This window comes from Cygnus olor, chromosome 8 (assembly GCF_009769625.2).
Source record: "Cygnus olor isolate bCygOlo1 chromosome 8, bCygOlo1.pri.v2, whole genome shotgun sequence".
NCBI lineage: Eukaryota > Metazoa > Chordata > Aves > Anseriformes > Anatidae > Cygnus > Cygnus olor.
This window is the reverse complement of record NC_049176.1, coordinates 15,365,249-15,384,788: the sequence shown is the minus strand read 5'-3', so window position 1 is coordinate 15,384,788 and position 19,540 is coordinate 15,365,249. Positions and strand designations below refer to the sequence as shown.

The window sequence follows — 19,540 nt, the reverse complement described above, 5'->3', positions numbered from 1 at the left end:
ATTTTGACAGTTTGTCTGATTTTATTAATAAAGACATTGAAGTGTGTGCACACAAATCTAAGTATAAAATGCTGCTTTAAGCTCTGGCTTCATTACACTAAAGCAACCACAGGCAAACTGGCACATTTGTATACACAGCTGTAATTACTTTACAGATCATTTAACTAATATTTCCTCTGTTCAGGCCTCCTCTGCCTCCCATTGCATGAGTTACACCTGTGTTGGGAAAGAAAACAAATGCATTAAGAGAAATCCTTTTCACCCTTTTAATCAAACATTAGTACACATGATATTCATCCATCTCTAAAGAATTTCTACTGCAGTGGAACACTTCCTTTCTGGTAAAATTCAATCTCCTTCTTCCTCCCCTAGACCCTAGTGATACGGATACCTTATGCTTCTGTCATTTAACAGAATGTTGTTGACTTGTGATCCTGTCTCAGGCTCTGTGCCAAAAGAACATGTACAGGGCTCATGCCATATTTGAAATCAGTTAGCCCCCTCCTTGTACTTAATAAAGAAATGGTGATACAACATAGTGGAAATCTATCCTAGGTCGTCATCCTCACTGTTTTTTCTTTCACTTTTTAGTTTAACAAATACATATATTTCAATACTCATGTCAAGTCTTATGGAATGTTAAGATAATGCTAAACTGAATACAATTAATATAAAGATTTTTCTGAATACAGGAAATGCAAACAATTTATTTTCCTGGTTTAACACTACATTGAATAAAAAAAGCAACTGTAATGCTTACTTAAATTCCTTTTTTTAAAAAAAAATAATTTAAAAAAATAAAATCAGCATAAGACATGGTGAGATAACTGGAACTCCTTGTGTGCTGAACAGGAAACTGACATATAATCTTAAAAACAAAGATTTATAATCTTATATCCTAGTATTTATTTTTAAAGCTTCTTTTAAAATTTTGGTAAGGTCTAATAAGTTAAATTTGTAAGGTCTATAGTGCCATTCACTTTCTCTCCATTGATAAAGCAAGTGCCACAGGAAAAGTTTGCCTATTACAAAAATGCTCAGACTAATATACTAAAAAAACCTACAGAGCTTTTAGGGCAACATACTGAAAGCTAGGGCACGGATGCTGTATTATTCAGTGTCTTACAAGCAAACACAAGCATATAAAGTACTGCATATATGGTCAGCAAAGAAGAAAGCAATAAAAATTGGTTTGGAAGAAAAAAGGAGCCTGAATTTGAGCAACCATGCTTACCCCTCTGTCTGTTGAACTGACGGCCACGAACTCCGGTTCTTAATGTTGGTGGCTGAAGTCTAACACGTCGAAATGGCTTAGGCTGGTTACTACTTGTGTCTGTGAAGAGGTGGAAATACAGAAAAGAATGTCTTTTTCTGGCATGGTTTTGCACTGTTAATGTTTACATGACTTGATACAGGTTATGGTCTTGAATCTACCTTAAAATTATGAAGGTGAGCACTATTTCATTGACACTTCTGATATAAATAAAAGCCTCAGAACAAGTTAAGTGTGGCATTTCATTCATTATCTGTGCTAGCTGGTAAATCAGTAACTGAACAGTCATTTACTTATTGAGCAGTCATTTACTTATATTCTCTGACAATGTAATTGAAAACTATTTTAAATCTGACATCAAATGTAACAGTTGATAGACTGATGAGACTCATGCATCATTGATGTATCAGCAGTAACTCTTGCTCCTTGAAGCATTATTCTTACTATGGATTACTGTAGTTACTGTGGTCCAAGTAAAAATGATTTGCCATCAAGACTAAAGGCATCTAAACATGTTCTTATTCGAGTTGATAGCTTGTGTTGTATACGTGCAGCAGCAGCAGCGCACAATGCTAGTCCAAAAAAGTTCCTACACTTAATGAAATAGTTGTTTACAGCAATTAACCAGTACCTGCAGATGAACTAGAGGGAGGATCTTGACTAGTAGAAGGAAGATCTGACTCATCAGATGCTTGAACAGATTCTTCTTCTTGCTGGCTATCAATTTCTAGGCCAGCTTCTGAAGTAATTCTAGAAGGGAGCAGGGGGTTAGGATGGGAAGAAGAGAGATGATTGTATTCACACTGACAAAAACTCAGGGAAAGAAAGCATTATTTTAGAGCAGAAAGATTCCTTTCCAAACATCCTTTCCCAGAAATTTTCATGTTTTCTTCAGCTTTCACTGCTCCACTTAATTATAACAGGTTTATCTGGCTTTTAGAAAAATAGTGATATAATTTCCTTGTTATGTAGCCCAACTGCACATGCACAACTAATATATTAATCACCTCTCAGAGAAAGTTATAGAAGCTATTTAGTAACAACGACTAAAAGCAGAACATGATAGTTGTATGCACGTTTAGACAGGGGAAGGATAAAGCTGAGGGACATCCACTCAGTGGTGCACTATCTAAATTTTTTGGATTCTGTCTTCAAAAGGCAAAAAAAAAAAAGCAATATGAGGATGGAAGAGAAAAGGATAATTAAACATTCCATTTAGTTTAAATACAGCTTGCTTTTTGGTATACATTTAATTTAATAATCAACTTAAATGTAAACATATATAAATAAAATGTTAGAAGACAACCGAAACTCCTAAGATGCGAAAAATGCCTTTTCTGAACTACAAGCACTATTCTGTGAACCATTTAATTCCTACGTGGATTTATGTCTAACATGTCTATATTTTGTAGGAAACAATGTGATCTTAACATCAAAAAATCCATCCTCAGCCCTTGCTACTCAAACGCGCAGACAGACTATGGTGAAGCACATTGGTGCTGCATCAAGAAAAAGTAAAATATATATTAAAATATAGCCTTTGCCCTTTTAGATTTATATTTGGTCATAACACATAATACAGTAATTACTATAAATATAAAAAAATGCAATGGCAAGGTAGGAGACAAAAGACATTTGTCTATCCCATTTTTAAAAACCACTAATTCCTCTCCCTTGTGCGCTGGCTTTAATACTTGCACTGGCTTAACTGAACAGCTTCTGAACTCCTTGTTAGGAGTGATTTTATCTACTGACAACCAGCAATGCTTTAGCCTTTATTCATTCAAACTGGGGCCTTTACCATCTGTATTTGACTACAATGGAGCCCTCTGTATTCTGAACAAATGGGGAAAATATCTTTAAAGTGACAAGTATTAGCTATGTTAAATTAGCAGAAGAAAAGCTTTGTTTTCACATGAAAAGGTCACAGTACTTTACTTAGCAAAATTACTAAAGCCTGGTGGACTGACCTTTGTACCAGAACAGGTTAAATGGAAACTTAATGGATCATAGGCATAGTTAAAATTAAATGATCGTTAGAATTAAAACTAACATGAATTCAAGTCAAACAATGAAGGTACAGCTTACCCTTCAGATTCTGCCTCTGCAAAAACTTCATCCCCATCATCCCCAGCTCCAGCCTCTGTAGTGGTGGACAGATTGCCAGTAGATGTTGTAACCATTGGAACAGACTGAGAAGCATGCTCTGAAGCATCAGCTGAGGTACTTTCAGTAAAAACTGTAACTGTACAGGAAAGGTAGTTCAATAAACATAGTTAGCTTTGACTTCCTAAAGAAAATCTATGGAAATCTTAGGCCCATAAAGAATAGAGCTACTGGAACGCTCCTGACAGTATATAATTAATTATAATTCCCACAAAAATGATCAGAGGCTGGAGCACCTCTCCTAGCAAGAAAGGCTGAGAGAGATGGGGCTGTTCGGCCTGGAAAAGAGAAAGCTCCAGGTGACCTTACTGGAGCTTTTCAATACTTAAATGGGGCTTATAAGAAAGACGGAGGGCGACTTTTTGCTTACTCAGATGATAGGACAAGTGGGAATGGTTTTAAACTAAAAGGGCAGATTTAGATGAGGTGTTAGGTGGAAATTCTTCACTCAGAGGGTGCTGAGGCACTGGAACAGGTTGCCCAGAGAGGCTGTGGATGCCCCATCCCTGGAGGTGTTCAAGGCCAGGCTGGACGAGGCCCTGGGCAGCCTGATCTAGTGGTGACATCCCTGCCTGTGGCAGGGGGTTGGAACAAGATGATCTTTAGGGTCCCTTCCAACCCAAGCCGTTCTATGATTCTATGGTAATTCCTTTCTGGAAAACTGAAATTTCTAACCTTTACTTCAGCTTGCCAATTTCCTGCCACTTACCTGGTGCTGCTACTTGTAAAGGTGTTGTTGGAACGCTACGACCACCTGATTCTTCCTCGTGAGCAAGGAAGAGGGGGGTTTCATACATTCCTAAACCTGCAATACACAAAGTTGTAGTGACAACTTATATAGCCAGATAAAGTACAGATTAACTGCTTTCTTCTCTCTGTACACCTGACAGAATCCAGTGATAGATTCTTAAGAATGGAGATTTTTGTTATTACAAATGATTTTGACTTACTGTCATAGCTAATTACAATTTCTTGAAAGGTATAAGCTTGATGAAAATACTACTAATAATTTTGATTTAGTCTTTTTCCTTACACCATTGTTTTGCTGTCAGCTTTCTTCAAACAATAGCATACTGTTCCATGCTGACAGGGATGCAGGGGAAAGAAACTGAGTCAGGACAATAGTAAAGACAATACAGACTGCCTGGCCATCTCTTAACAAGCAAGAATATATCTCAAAGATTTCTTTGCATTTGCTGATTTCCCCTATTATTTATATCCTTCTGGACAAAACATCCAGGAAACAGCTAGACAAATACATAATATGATGGGCAAACAATTGGCTGACAGGTCAGGCTCAAAGAGTTATAGTAAGTGGAGTTGCATCAGGCTGGCAGACAGTCACTAGTGGGGTTCTGCAGGGCTCCATTTTAGTGCCAGTTCTCTAATGGTTTTAAAAAAACGGTCAGTATGTATTCAAGTCCTGCATCCAAATTAAGTTTACAGATGATACTAAATTTGGAGGAGCTGCTGAGGGTGGAGAGATCTTGCAAAAAGATCTTGACAAATTAGGAGACTGGGCAATCACCAACCATACGACATTTAACAAGAACAAGTGGTGGCTTCTGCACTGGGGCTGAGGCAACCCTGGGTAGGTACAGACTGTGGGACAAGAAGCTGGAGAGCAGCCCTGCAGAAAGGGAAGCGGGGGGTTCTGGCTGACACCAAGCTGAATACATGTCAAGCGTGCCCTGGCAGTCGAAAGGTCCAGTTGCATGCTGGGGTGCCTCAGGCATGGCACTGCCAGCTGGTCAAGGGAAGGAATCAACCCCTCTGCCCTGCACTGGTACAGCCTCAGTTTGAGCACTGGGTGCAGCTTTGGGCACCACAACATCAGAATGACCTAAAACCATTAGAGTATCCACAGGAGGGCTGCAAAGATGATAAAGGGTCTAGAGGGCAAGACATCTGAGGAGTAGTGAGGTCATTTGTTTTTTACAGCCCAGAGCAGAGCAGGCTGAGGGCAGGCCTCATGGTGGCCTGCAGCTCCCTCACGAGGGGAGCAGAGGGGCAGGCACTGAGCTCTGCTCTCTGGGGACAGCGACAGGACCTGAGGGAATGGCATGGAGCTGGGACAGGGGAGGGTCAGGCCGGGTGTTAGGGAGAGGTTCTGCACCGAGAGGTGTTTGGGCACTGGGACAGGCTCCCCAGTTCCAGTAGTCTGGGAACCGAGCTGCTGGAGCTCAAGAAGCGTTTGGACAACGCTCTCAGACACAGTGTCTGGTTTTTGGGCGGTCCTGTGTGGAGCCAGGAGTTAAGACTCAATTACCCTTGTGGGTCCCCCTCCAACTCAGGATATTCTGATTATGTGATTTTACTGAAAAAAAAAAAAGCTTATATCAACAGGAAAACTACAGTAAAAAGCCAGTCCTGCAATATTTCAGTTCTCGTTAAAATAAGTGTCTGGTGACCAGCAGGCAATTTGTCCTGCATAAAACTGCAGCTATGTTTCTTCAGTTCACAAGCCTGTCTCTCAGCCACAGAAGTATTCTACTTTTTAAACCATAACAAAAATAGAAGTCAAGCATATTGAAGGAAACACCTTTTCATTTTACCATTAATCTTTCTGCTGACAAGTATTTAGAAGTCAGAGGTTCCCACATTCCACATGTACCCAAAGGAAAATTGCATTTTAAATGGCTGAACTTTTTTTTTTAAACTCAAACAACCATGGAGGAAGAAGTATAGAAATGATTCACCTCCTTGCGATGCAAGCTGACCAAGGTCAGAGTGACTTGAACTAGTTTGTGGCATATCTTCAGGGGGTCCAAATCTGAATCGAGGAACTCCAGCTACCTGAGGGGAACTATGAAAATAAAGATTTTAATTTAAAAGAATTCTGCAACTTCCAATGATCAGGAAAAAAAAAGAATTTTCTAAACAAAACAAGAGAACAACTTAGCGTGTGACAAAATGAATTAATAGTAATCATCAAAAGAAAGCTAAACTACTACTAATTCAATAGTGATTAGTTTCTCAAACTTATTTGGACTGCATCCAAAAGCAATAAAAAGCAGTAAAAGAGTCCTGAACAGAATATTATTTCCTTATTCATGTGATGAATCCTCACAATTTTAAGTGGATTAGTAGACATGTGCAGAACCATCCCAAATCCAAAAATGGAGGTGAACTTGTGCTACTTTTACTGGTCAGTAGCACATGTAACACAAAATTATCCACCATTTGTTACTAATTGTTAGAATATTAGTATGGGGGCTGAGGGAAACAAATATTGGAGGTGACCTGCCTCCTAATTTGCTGTTAAGTTTCATAATACATACTTCAATGTTTACTTAATTAAGATGAGATTAGTCATCTTGTATACATCATAGCATGTTACTCCCATTAGAAATTCATTTTGCTTGGATTTATTTTCATTCCAATGACAAGAGGAAAAAATATGTCATAATTCTACTCATTTTTTTACATCTACTTACTGAATTGCTTCAGCAAACCCGTCTGTACGATGTGGAACTACTAGAGTTGGTGTGCTTGGAACTGTTCTGTCCTCATCATCAAAGAAATGCTGCTGCTGGAAAAAAAGAGACTGATATGAGAGCCTACAATGTACTTCCAGTTCCTACCAAACGAAGTTAAGGGTTTGTTTGCTTTTTCCACATTGTTGAGCAAAACAAAGACAGATTTAACTGTAACACAAGTTTTATGTCACTTCAGACATCTAAATCTGGGCCGTTTATATAGGTTGCCCTTACAAGTGACACACGCACACACAAAAAAAAAACAACCACATATCCATGACACCCAACATTTAAAGGATTTGTAGACATCTGCTTCAACAGAAAACCCTGCCAAAGTGTCGACTACAAAGGAATCCTGAGGTGACTCATTCATAAATACATAGGAATTATGTGTCTTAGTTAATATACCTGGATTATGGGATTTTTCACAATGTGAATCAATTTGTATCTTTTGTTCCTACACTACCTACAAAGCCAGACACTCCACTCCCTCTTCCCTCATCCATTCCCAATCCATGAAGCATTCTCTTCATCTCCTTGTCCATATCTTTTCAAACCTTTCTGAAATACCCAAGCTCCCTTCCATATGCTCAATTATTGTCCAGGCAAAAAAACAGGTGGTTAGGCCAGTTCCAAGCAGAAACTGAATGCCAGGTACATGCAATGCAAGCAGAATAAAAATATACTGAGCTGATGCCTTTGATTGCAGAAAGTATACTTTTCCATCACAGTCAATCTCTCCCCACCCTCAAAGAACTTGTATTTGTTCTGTCAAATATGGTTGAAATTAGATAAAGGGGTCAAAATTAGTTGAAAGAGACAGTCAGAAGTCATACACGAATTAGCATTGCTCCTTTAGTATGAGGCTGAAAACACTTTTCAAATAATATATCCACTTAAGACTGATTCTAAAAACAAGTAATTAAATCTGACTTGGACAAAATCCATTCAACACCTTTTTTCTCAACCAAACTTTTCTAGTATTTGCATTCCATAATTAATATATAAACTAACTGCATAAACTAAACTGCATATAAACTAAAGCACTGAGATATTACTTGCAAGAATCCATCTCACTCCTGACCCCAGTAGCTACATTTTTTTTTTCCTGAAGATGTCTAAGAGTTATGAATTCCCTCAAAAAAGGGTAGTAGTAGTAGACTTTCATACACTTACCATCCCACCTATACCAGGAGTTAGCTGAAGCCCACGTCCCACTGACTGTCTTCGAGTCATCTGGATTCTCTTTATAGTAAAGAGAAAAAACGTACTGTGAATGCTTCCCTGGAATTCTAATAGCACAGAGTTGTTCAATCAGGGCCAAGTACAGTGGCTACGTAAGTAAGAGCATAACAATTGTATTTCAGTATAGAACACTGCTCAGTACACCATCACACCTTTTTAAAGAATAGATTGTGGCAGCAGATACCCAACAGTTCACATATGCTGCCTGGCCTAACCACGAAAGAGAAGCATGTAGGTTTAAATCCTGGGTAAGCAACGTTACTATTTTATTTTACTTTCTACTGAGGACAAAAAATTTCAGCACAGAAATTTCATGGCCCTGAGCCACAGACCAAGTTAATGGTAAAGTACAGTTCCATAGTTAGATTATTTTTATTTTTTTATTTTTTTTTTTGCAAAATTCAGGTTGTGACATTTTCATTTACAAAATCTATAGGTCTATGTCAAAACATAATCATCAGTCAGACACTCTTGTTGAAAGGTTTAGCTTAGAAAATGAATAGCAACTTTCTTTTGCCCAGTCTGCATTGGGGCAGAGACTAATAAAAATCCCTACTAGTCTGAGTTACAAGGTGTTTAAGAACAGTTTTTTTTAAATAGTGGAAATATCAGCCCGCATTAATAAATAACATTGGTATAATCATTTCAAGATACAAGTGCTTTACCGCTTTCAATGTTCCCTCTCCGGTGATAATCTGTAGAAGGAGACCTGTTAGGTCATTTTGATCAGCTTCCATTTTCAGGATGCTAAATAGATGTGATCTATTTTTACAATATGCAGAGTACTTAGACTTCATTTAGAAGAAAATCATACAGTTCTTCTGAACTGCTAGGACTATTTTATACCTGTACTGGAGGACCCAGTTCTTGAGGAGGAGCATGAATAGTTAGTCGTGGAGGCAATGGATGTGGTGGTCTGCGTGGTGACTGTGGGGGTCGAGGGGCCTGTCTCTCTGAGGCAGACGATGGTTGCTGTTCTCTTGAACTTTCATGAGGAAAAGTGGACTCCGCAGCACTTGTACTCCCCTCACCTAAAACATATGGAAATATGGAGCAGTAAATTTATGCCCTCCAAATATTTTTAATTCAGAAAAAAATTAAGGTAGATCTTCAAATTCTGTTACCACATTAAAATGGACATTTTTACTCTTGCAGAAGTGGGGACAGCACAATGCTGTTACTTCAAATCCTTTGAAAGGGGACTTGTGCAAGCTAAGCCAACACTAGCACCAAAACAAGCTATTGATTATTCAGACACTGATTTGGATTGAGGGTATTAATCTCCTGAGCCATCCACAGCAGCTTCTACAGCAACCAGAGGCTGCAGGGTTATCAAAGGAATGTAGAATATATCTAGAAGAGAACATTTCAACGGAATCTACATTTCAGGTTAAAATGGTCATTAACACTTTGCTGTACATCCTTAAGAGCAATTTTTAACACATGCAAAATGACTTCTACATTTTCCCCTTTACAGACAGATTTTGAATAAACATGAATCAACCATACCACTATTTTGAGAATCTGCTGCCCTCTGGTTGCTTTCACCTCCTCCCAGGCTCTCCTCAGTTTCTGTTCCAGGATCTGTACCATCAGCACCCTAAAACCAACAAACATAATGTGATTTAGCACCAAACACCCTCTGGCTGTAAAAAGAATATATAAGCATTCAGAAAGTAAAAAAAAAGTCATATATATGAAATCTTAAAATATTCCTGTAAATACCTATGAAGTTACATACATGTATGCAACTGTATGAAATTTCAAAGTTTTTGAATATCTGTGCATACACAAATGTGAACAACATGGTCATCATCATTTAATAACAGACAATGAAATATCCAGCTTTTGAAGAAACTGCCTCACTAACTTGGCATCCACATTTTTTGATGCTGGCTCTTACACTTTGCATTTTCATTCTGTCTTACACATTCAGAGTTGATTTTTCTTGTGAAAAGATCAGTTATAACAGAAATTACTACACCTCCTAGCAACCTCAATTTTCTGGGATAAATGACTTTCAAGTATTCAAATCTTTCCAAATGCATTACACCACCAATTTCTTCCAAGTAATTTAGCAGACTATAAAAAGGCACAAATCTCACCTCAGCATCATCTGCTTCGTACCCATCATTCCCATCAGCACTACCAGTTCCTTCATTACTGTCATCACCTTCATCCCCCATCCCTGTGTCTTCATCATCATCCTCATCTTCCTCTTCCTCATCTTCATAATCCTGCAATAGTACCATAAAAATACTTTAGGGAAATGCTGAAAGAGCAGCAGAAACACTTCATGTAGTCAAGCGGTAAGCTTCACTTCATGGTACAGAGACCCCCTTTGTTTGTGGAACTCCTTCTGAAGATACTCAGTGTTTATTGTTCGTAGAGTGGATGTATGTATTTTTCAATTGCTGTTGTAGGCTGACCTCGGCTGGCTGCCATATACCCGCCCAGCTGCTCTCTCACTCCCTCTCTTCAACAGGAGGGAGGCACAAAATAAGATAGAAAAGCTCAAGGAGCAAGACAAAGACAGGAAGTTCACTTACTGATTACAGTCACAAGCAAAACAGACTTAACTTGGAGGGGAAAAAAGACTTGGTGGGAAGAGTCCTGTGGCTGGTATACCGTGATGGACAGTTACAGACACTTCAGGAGAGACAGACAGGGCAGGTGAGGTGGAGGAGCAGCACTCTGTGGAATGGGTTGGACTGTACAGCATTTGTAGTTGGGGATGACATGGTTGAGATCCACTGGTCAGGATTAGGGGGAAAGCTAATAGAGCAGATGATGGGTGTCTGCTTTAGATGACCCAGTCACGATGACAACATCAATAAAAGGTATTAGGGAAAATCTTTAAATCAGTTGCCCTTGTCCTTACAAGTTATTTCAACTTCCCAGATATTAACTGGGATTATCATAAAGCAGACATCAACAGGGCCAGGAAATTCCTAAAGCACACTGAAGATAAATTTGACAGAGGGACTCAAGGAGCCAACTATGAAAGCTGCCTACCTCAATCTGTTGTTTGTGAATAGAGATGATCTTGTGGGTGAAGTGATGATTGGTGGCTGCCTTAGCCACAGCAATCATGAAATGGTTGAATTTAAAATCCTTTGGTGATTCAAGAAAAACTATCAGCAAAGCTACTACCCTGGATTTGGGGAGAGCAGACTGTAGATTGCTCAAGAAACTAGTTAGTGAGATCCGCTGAGGTCCACAAATGCTAGCCACCTGTAAGGAATGCAGGAGCAGGCAACTCCCATGTGTCTGAAGTGAAGCAAAGAGGGCATGAGGATGGCTTGGCTAAGGGCAGAGGGGGGGGATCTCATTTTGGAACTCAAGAGGCATTGTGGAATTTTACAACTCCAAAAAATCAAGTGGAATTAGCAAGTGTCTTTGAGACACTAAGTCCAGGCTACAGAAGTCCAGACAATACTTATACAGCCAAAAGGATGTTCTTAATTATACTGACTGTGCAAGATGAGCTTTACAATTTTATCTTTCATCAAATTTAAGTACAGTAACTGTTAAATAAAGTCATTCTATGGTATACATACTTCCTGCTCGCCTTCATTTTCTTCATCATCATCATCTTCATCATCACTATCAATCACAATTACATCATCTCTCTTGGACTGACCATCCTGAGATGAAGAAGTATTTTGTTGATCTGACTGAAGAGGTCCAAGATCTATTGGGATAGACTGAGAAGTTTCTTCACTATCCTCCATGGGAGTGTACTCTCCCTGTGTAACACCCTGTAAAAGATAAAAGCAAATAATAAAAAGAAAACAAAATGTAGCATATGACGATCAAATACAGACAACTAAAAGTCTCCCCAGGATCAAGGAATAACCATTTCTCTTCTGAGCATCAACTCTGAGCTGCTGTTTTAGAGTTCTTTCAGTCTGGAGGAACAGTAAAGCAATTTGCATGATAGCCAGTTATCAAATTGTTCTCTTTTCATTCAGCACAAATGTATGTTCAAAACAGTTGAACTGAATCTGACAAAAATGACCAGAAATGCTAATAAAAAAAAAATGTATCAAGGAAAAAAAGCCTCTCAAAAAATGAAAAAAATTAGGACTCTAACATATACTTTTTGTAGTGTTCAGGTAAGGTAACTAGATTTTGTTATTTTCCAAACTTTGTGTCACTATAATATTGCAAATTCTGCTGTAAAGCAGCAGAATTTAAAATAATCACATCAAGTACTAGAACTTTTAAAGAAAGTTTAAAGATACCTGTGGAACAGACGGCACACAGCCAGGATTTAGTGGGGGGATAAACTTCTAAATATATAAAGGTTATTGAGGGAAAATGCCTCACTAAAGACTCAATATCCACTACTACTTATATGAAATAGATTCTACAACTCTACATGAGGCTTTGCTAAGTTAGAAAATTACCATGATTTGTACATGTTTCTGAAGAGAAAGGAGATTAAATACATGTTTTTCACTCGTGTTTGGCTTTGCTAACTCTGCTACAACGTGCATTTTAAGTTGCTTTTATTTTAGTATTTTTGTTTGTTGTTTAACACACCATGACCCATCTAACGCTAAGCTTGCTCAAGGACTTGTGAAATCTTTCTCTAAAATTAAAGCCAGAAAGCAAAGGAGTAAATGAAGAAATGAAAATTCAAATTCTGTTTTAAGACTGTGACACATTTAATCTCTACGTCTCAGTTTTACAACATCGAATTGGTATAAAGATACTCGGATTTCTAAACCACATTAAATTACATTCAAAATTGCAAAGCTCCGTTAACATTCCCACAGCTACTTATGTAGGTATATGCTGAGTGCAATAAAAATTTAATATCTATCCTTGAACGTAGGAAGTTTAAACTTAAAATGGTTTTAACTGCTTTCTATTGAAAATCTGCAAGACCTGATTTGAATTTTCTTTCAAAAATGTTTGAAAAAAAAGCTTATTTTTGCTGAAATTATAATTTTCTTCTTTTCAAATATGCTTACTTCTCCAATTGAGTCCTGTGAGTCTTGATTGTATGTTTGAGCTTCTACCTCACCATCGGTGCTCTCTTCTGCTGTCACTTCCTCCTGAAAGACCATATATTTTTCTCATTTAAAACACATCAGTAATCCTAAAGTTTCATTCTTTAACATAGCAGAGATCATTATTATTATTTTATATAAAGCTTATCTTTTCTCACAAAGATATGGATAACGCTTATTTTTCTCTTTTAGCTCTGTTTTTATCTAGCACCTGAAGAAATACAGTTTTCCCATTCCAGTCCAGTGGACCTATTCTCTTCTACATCTCTAAAACTTTTCAGAACCAGGAAAGAAACCTTGAAGTCTCCCACTCCATCTCCATCCTCTGAGCAAATTCAGTGATAATCTTCTTACAATCTTGCCCTTCTATGTTATGCAACATCCGTTTCCTACACAGTTAATGAAGTGCCTTTGTCTTCCTTAATATTTTTCATGAGTTGCCTGCTGTGAGGTATCTCAAGTTCAATCCGTTTTTCCACGATATCCCAACTCCCTCACACAGTATTTCACACACATCTTCTCTAAGCTTTTCCATGAAACTTCTCGTCTTTGCTTCCTTGGCAGAATGACTGTAGATAACAACCTTCTAGACCACATTTAAAAATATTCTAAATTCTTCCTCTTCAATGATAGAATATGGCCCCCTCTCTCCATACACACTACAGCCAAGATTTGAATCTGCCATTGCAACTGCAACAACCTCTGCCTTTTATGATACCCAAACGTACTTGCTTTCTTTTTTGACAGAAGAAAAAGTCATGTCAAAAATTAACTGACTTGCTTTGAAGTAACACACTTCCTCTTCCCATTAAAATCAACCAAAGTGGCAGATTAAGTAGTAGCATTTTATGTTCCTACAAACCTCAGGACCAACTCTCTGCATGTTTCTCATTTTCTTTGGAAGAGGTACATCCACTGTCTCCTCCGAAATTTGTTCCGAGTTTTCCACAGTGTTATCCTCCTCTTCCTCTCGTGGACGTTTAGACAGAGAAGAACTCGGGGTAGCTGAAACTTAGAAGAACCTCTCAGTTACTTGAAGGAGAACTAGAAATGTAGGAAGCAGAAAATCAAAAGGTTTGGTATTTTACTCTGGAAGACCACCTCTTTTTCTGCACTGAATGATAACAGAATCAATTTCATTTTGCTGTTTCCTACATCATGAAAATATCAGCCTCTTTGGTTACAAGCCTTATGTTCTTGGATCCATATTCACTCCCTAATTGAACCCCAATATAAGATTCTCAGGATTATAGTTAAAATACTTTTTCCAACATTTTTGCTTCTGACAAGGGCACCTAAGAGTTAACAGAGTGTCAGCTGGAAAACAAAGCAGTTTACAAAAGTCTGTTTTGTGAAATATGTATTCTAAACCAAATTCTACACTGTGTGCAGCAGACACACAACAATGCATCACACTGAGTAGCATCAGTGTTCTCTATATTTCATATTCCAGCTTACGTAGTTTACTAATGACTCCTAAAATTAACCTTGCTCCAACAGTATGGTGGAAACAGGAGCAGAAGGATTTAATGTGTTAAACCCCAACACCACTCTGGATAGATAAATACATGAATTTTTATCTTTAAGGAATGTGGTGACATCAGAATTTCAGGAGTAGCATTTTGGAATGTTCAAGAAAGGAGCCTACTTGTAAAAATTTGTAAAATTTGCAGTAAACTAAGAGGAAAAAAAAATCACAAGCGAATTCTTTTTCTGAAGCTAGGCCTGTTTTGACAGTAGAGCTACTTAAAATCAATGATTCAAAAAGGTAGGCCTATAAAATGAAACCAACCTGTGCCAAACACTGCTGTAGAAGTGGAGGGCCTCTCTATTTGAGAGCTCTGTACAACTTCTACAATGGTAGGGGATGGCTCCTGATTAGCGGGCTCAATCTGAGGATGACTTTGCTGAGTGGGCTGCACAAAAGCAGTTGCTTGAGTCTGCTGCTGAACAGTCAAGATGGGCTGAGAGAGAGATGTCTGAACATTAGGGCTGGTGGAACGCACAGACCCACTAGTGCTTCCAAAGACAGGAACGTGCTCCACGGGTCCTTCTGATTGCATAGCTGAAAGGCAAACAGTAGCACATTCAACTGACTTCATATTATCTAGCACAGTTCACATTCTCCACTTCAGGATGCCCTGAACAGTCAAAACTCAATGTTTCCTAGATTCAGTTAACATTGCTTCTCACACCTGTCTTCAGGAATTGAGAACTCATGAACTTTTCTGTTGCCTTAAAAAGGACAATATTTAAAGAGATGCAGGGACAATGAAAGTACCTTCAAGTATCTTTAAACTAATAATTAATGAGATTTCAAGGGAAAAGTAGCATTTATGTTTACTGTAGAACCCTGTAGTACCCTAAAATGCTCACCTTCCTGAGTCTCCACCTGTGTTGTCGGCATAACTGTTGCAGTTGGAGTAGTGGTAGGATTAGTGACTGTAGCAGGAGTAACCATTGGACGGATACTAGCTCTTGGAGTAGACTTATTCCCAGCTATTGCTGCAGCAGTCACTTTACTCGGAGTTGACACAACCGGTGTTGGCTTAATATTCGCTGTTGGTGGATCTGAAGTGCTAGCGCTGAAAGACAGGATTCATTATGGTAGCACACATTTAAAAGCAGATTTTAAAATATCAAGTTTAAATACATTATCATAACCATAGTCATTTTTAAAGGTTTTGAATTTAAAAACCTGCAAAGACATAATGATATGTCTTCCAAAATTTGCTAATAGTTTAAAACAAGTGACCCACTACACCATTAGCAGCATTCTGTCCAGCTTAAAGGTTTGACAGATTTCTTCAAGGTTAATCAACTACAAAACCGTAAGCAGACCAAAAGGAGCAGTGCATAGCTCATAACATAAGCTGCGCTGGGTCTTTCTTATAGTCAGTAATATACCTTATACTAAAACTAACTGGCTCACTCAATACAGAGCAACATAAAGTCTTGGTTGAGACAAAGATCAGCCAAATTTTAAAATGGCATTTTTAAACATCACAGCCTTGGTTTAAATGAATGCTGTTATAAAAATTAAAAGGGAACTGGTTCTCTAAACTTAGTAATACAGTAATAATCTCCATTTTAGAGCTTGGTTGCTTTTTCATTTGACAATTTTATCTGTTAGTTGCCATCTATTTAGTGCATTTCTCAAGCTTGAGCTCTTTGCACAAGGAAGATCCCCTCACTCAATAGGGGAAAGGTAATAATCAGCTGTACTAAAGATTCTTGAAGTCTGAAAACACTTTAAAAAAATATTTTATATTCCCCAAAAATCATGTTCATGGTGGTTAATATGACAATTCAAAATCTGACATGATTGATTAAATCAATCAATTTATTGATTGAATATTTTTTTTCCTTTATTGATTAAATGGGTCTGAGAAAACAGGAGGAACATCATGTCTCAACCAGTATCTCCCAAGTTGCTAAAGAAAATTTGTGAAAAGTAGTTTACTAAAAAGAAGAGCAAATAGATGAAGACAAAACCAAAAATTCCCAAATACAGAAACTGCAAAATCCCCAAACCCTTTAACTCACATTCCTCTTTCACCTGAAGCTGGAGTAGACTTGAGTGAGATCTGCCTCTGCTGTTCTGGGACCTACAATGTAAGATGTAAAAGTATCATGCCATGTAAATATGAAACAGAGAGAGTGACTTGGTGAAACACTTCAGCTGACAGATCTCTTCACTAAAAATTGATAACATTAGTTAGCATACCTAGTCAGATTTCGTGATTACTGCAAGTTCTCCAAAATAAATCAAACCAGTCATACCAAATATATCAACCAATTCAGTAATTTCTCAGATCTTTTCAGACATTTTTTGAAGCTATTGAGACATTGAGTACTGTCAAAACCTGCTGAACAGATGTATGAAAATAGAAAAACAGAAAACAGTGCAGTTCATTGGCTCATTCACAGTGAACAATGCAACTGTATGCTTGCTAACACTGGGTATTTTGACTCTGGCAGGAAACAGGTTTTAAATTAAGTTCTGCGCCTTTACTAAAGCCACCTTACATATTTTCAAAGCAAGTAATCTGGGGATAGCAGAACTTGAAGAGTGTACAGTTTGTTGGGTCACTGCTGTTTTTTTAATTTAATTTATTTATTAACAAGAATTTCCATCTATTATTTAGGATGTTTAGAAAAAACACCTTCACATAAGTATTCCCAAGAAATTAATTACTATATAGATAAAAAACAAACTAATGGTGCTAGTGCTAAGAGCTGTTGTTGCAGTTCAGTCATGGAACATAAAAGCAGTTTATTTCCTCTCACACAGCTTTCTAGAAGGATTTTGTACCTTATTTGTAGATTCTGGTGGCTCATCTCGCTGTTCATGGTGTCGCTCTTGCTGCTCTCTAAGCTCTCTTTCAAGACGGCAGATTCGACCTTCATACTGTGACTTGAGCGCACTCATCCGCACTTCCAGTTCAGTCTTCTGCTCTTCTAATGAACTGCTCTTTTGCTTCCACTCTTCATTTTCTTTCGTTAGCTGTTCTTTTGTACCTAATTGAATAGGAAAGAATCCAGTCTTGCCACTGTAAAACTGCCTACTCTGCATACTGGATGTCTGTCAGTTTTAAAAGGTTACTGAAGTGTTTTGAAATCCTAAAAACATTAAGCTTTAGAAAGAGATCTTAAAGGTAAACTTCATGTGCCATTTTTCTATTTAATTGCAATTAAATAAAAATAAACACAAAATAGACAATAAATATAACCAACAAATAAAAAAATGAGCAGTTATAGAATGCCAAGATGTTTCCAGCAAGTTCTTGCACCACTGTTCCTCTCAACATCAATTAAAAATAGAATTGGTATGTTTTGCACCTGTACATTATAGAAAGGCAGGAAAGGAGGGAAGAATTACTAAAGTAGTCAGTCTAATCAACAAGACTGCCAAAAAAATGACTGGCCAAACTACGGCAAAATTTTAATTCCCCCGACGTACAGCTAGTTGTTCACTTGTATCATCTCCGTAAGGAATTTAAATTTCTCATTTTTAGAAAGATTCTGTAACATCCAGTCAAGAAAATATTTTAGGAATTCTGTCTAAATACTTTCCACGGGAATAATTAAAAAAACAAACAAAACAACAAACAAACAGAAGACGACACCTTAAGAACATCAAAAAAATACAATACCAGCTAACTGTGCAATTTTCTGCTTGGCTGCAAGCAAGGTTTTCCTAGTTTTCTCTTCCTTTTCAGTGATCTGCTGCCTAAGCTGTTCTTCCTGTGTAGCCTTCTCTTGCAGATCTTGATGAAAACGAGCAAGTTCTGATTGCAGCTGTGATATCTGCTCCTGAAGATTTCTAGCTTCAGTTTCCTTTTCTGCTATACTCTATAGAGAGAGATTGGCCACAATGAGCTACTCCAGCACATACAGTCTAACAAGCTCCATGGTCCTATTATTAGCTGGCCATTGTATAAAAAACTTTTAATCAACAACAACAAAAGGAGTCCAGTCCTCTCTGAATGCAATAGCTGAGAGAAGAGCATTTTTTTTTCCCCACTTACTTAGTCCAAGAAACAATGAGAGACACTAGACACAGGATTTAAGCCAGGTTTAAGGTCTATCTTTCCTGGCAAGGCAGAGGTATAGCTTGGTCATTTCATGTTTGTGTACACACAGATGTATGTGTACACACAAACACACACAATGACAGCCTCATAGTCTTCAGTTACTTATTTAAGATTCCAGTAGAACACGGTGCTTTGAAATTGCTCGCTCTGATCTTACCTTTTGTAAACTTTCAACCTGATTCTCCAAAGCCTTTGTCTTCCCTTCAGCTTGGCTGAGAGAGTCTTTCAGCTCTTGTACTTCCTGGGCAGAAACTTGTTCTTCTTGTTGTTCTACTAAAGACTGAGTTGCTGCTTCGGCTACCATCTGAAATATGTCAAGTGGTATAAGGCTAAAGGGTACTATCCAGTTAGAATGTTATTGCTTTCACAAGCTGCTTCTGCATGCAAACGAATCACTTAAGTTGGGCAAAACATGCTCATGGAGCAGATCCTCCTGGAAACTCTGCCAAGGCAGAAAATAAGGAGGTGACTGGTGACAGCCAACATGGCTTCACTAAGGGCAGATCATCCCTGACAAATCTGGTGGCCTTCAACAGAGGGGCTACAGTATTGGTCGATAGGGGAAGAGCAACTGACATCATCTGCCTGGACTTGTACAAAGCATTTGACACTGTCCCCATGCCCCCCATGATATCTTGTCTCTAAATTGGAGAGGATGGACCACACAGCAGACAAGGAGTCATCTGGATGGTCACACTCAGAGTTGTGGTCAATGGCTCAGTGTCCAGGTGGAGACCAGTGACGACAGGTGTTCCTCAG

At 38.2% G+C, this 19,540-nt stretch overlaps 1 protein-coding gene across 4 annotated transcripts in view; it reads right to left on the bottom strand.

Moving 5' to 3' along the window:
- Position 1: 1 nt before the first annotated feature.
- The window catches only part of TPR (translocated promoter region, nuclear basket protein), a 43,497-nt gene continuing 23,958 nt past the window's right edge, over positions 2–19,540 (bottom strand). Inside the window, exons 32-51 of one of the 4 annotated variants that reach the window (XM_040564687.1) lie at positions 18,939–19,085; positions 18,341–18,539; positions 17,500–17,705; positions 16,731–16,792; positions 15,561–15,769; positions 14,977–15,249; positions 14,047–14,195; positions 13,146–13,229; positions 11,724–11,924; positions 10,269–10,400; positions 9,673–9,763; positions 9,010–9,194; positions 8,095–8,163; positions 6,877–6,971; positions 6,139–6,245; positions 4,149–4,244; positions 3,362–3,518; positions 1,905–2,023; positions 1,235–1,333; positions 2–216 (exon numbers count right to left, since the gene is read on the bottom strand). In XM_040564687.1, coding sequence (XP_040420621.1) covers positions 161–216; positions 1,235–1,333; positions 1,905–2,023; positions 3,362–3,518; positions 4,149–4,244; positions 6,139–6,245; positions 6,877–6,971; positions 8,095–8,163; positions 9,010–9,194; positions 9,673–9,763; positions 10,269–10,400; positions 11,724–11,924; positions 13,146–13,229; positions 14,047–14,195; positions 14,977–15,249; positions 15,561–15,769; positions 16,731–16,792; positions 17,500–17,705; positions 18,341–18,539; positions 18,939–19,085 — 2,736 coding nt within the window. In that variant the 3' untranslated portion in view covers positions 2–160. The remainder of the gene's footprint in view (positions 217–1,234; positions 1,334–1,904; positions 2,024–3,361; positions 3,519–4,148; positions 4,245–6,138; positions 6,246–6,876; positions 6,972–8,094; positions 8,164–9,009; positions 9,195–9,672; positions 9,764–10,268; positions 10,401–11,723; positions 11,925–13,145; positions 13,230–14,046; positions 14,196–14,976; positions 15,250–15,560; positions 15,770–16,730; positions 16,793–17,499; positions 17,706–18,340; positions 18,540–18,938; positions 19,086–19,540) is intronic. The other 3 variants (XM_040564688.1, XM_040564689.1, XM_040564690.1) reach the window with 3 other exon arrangements.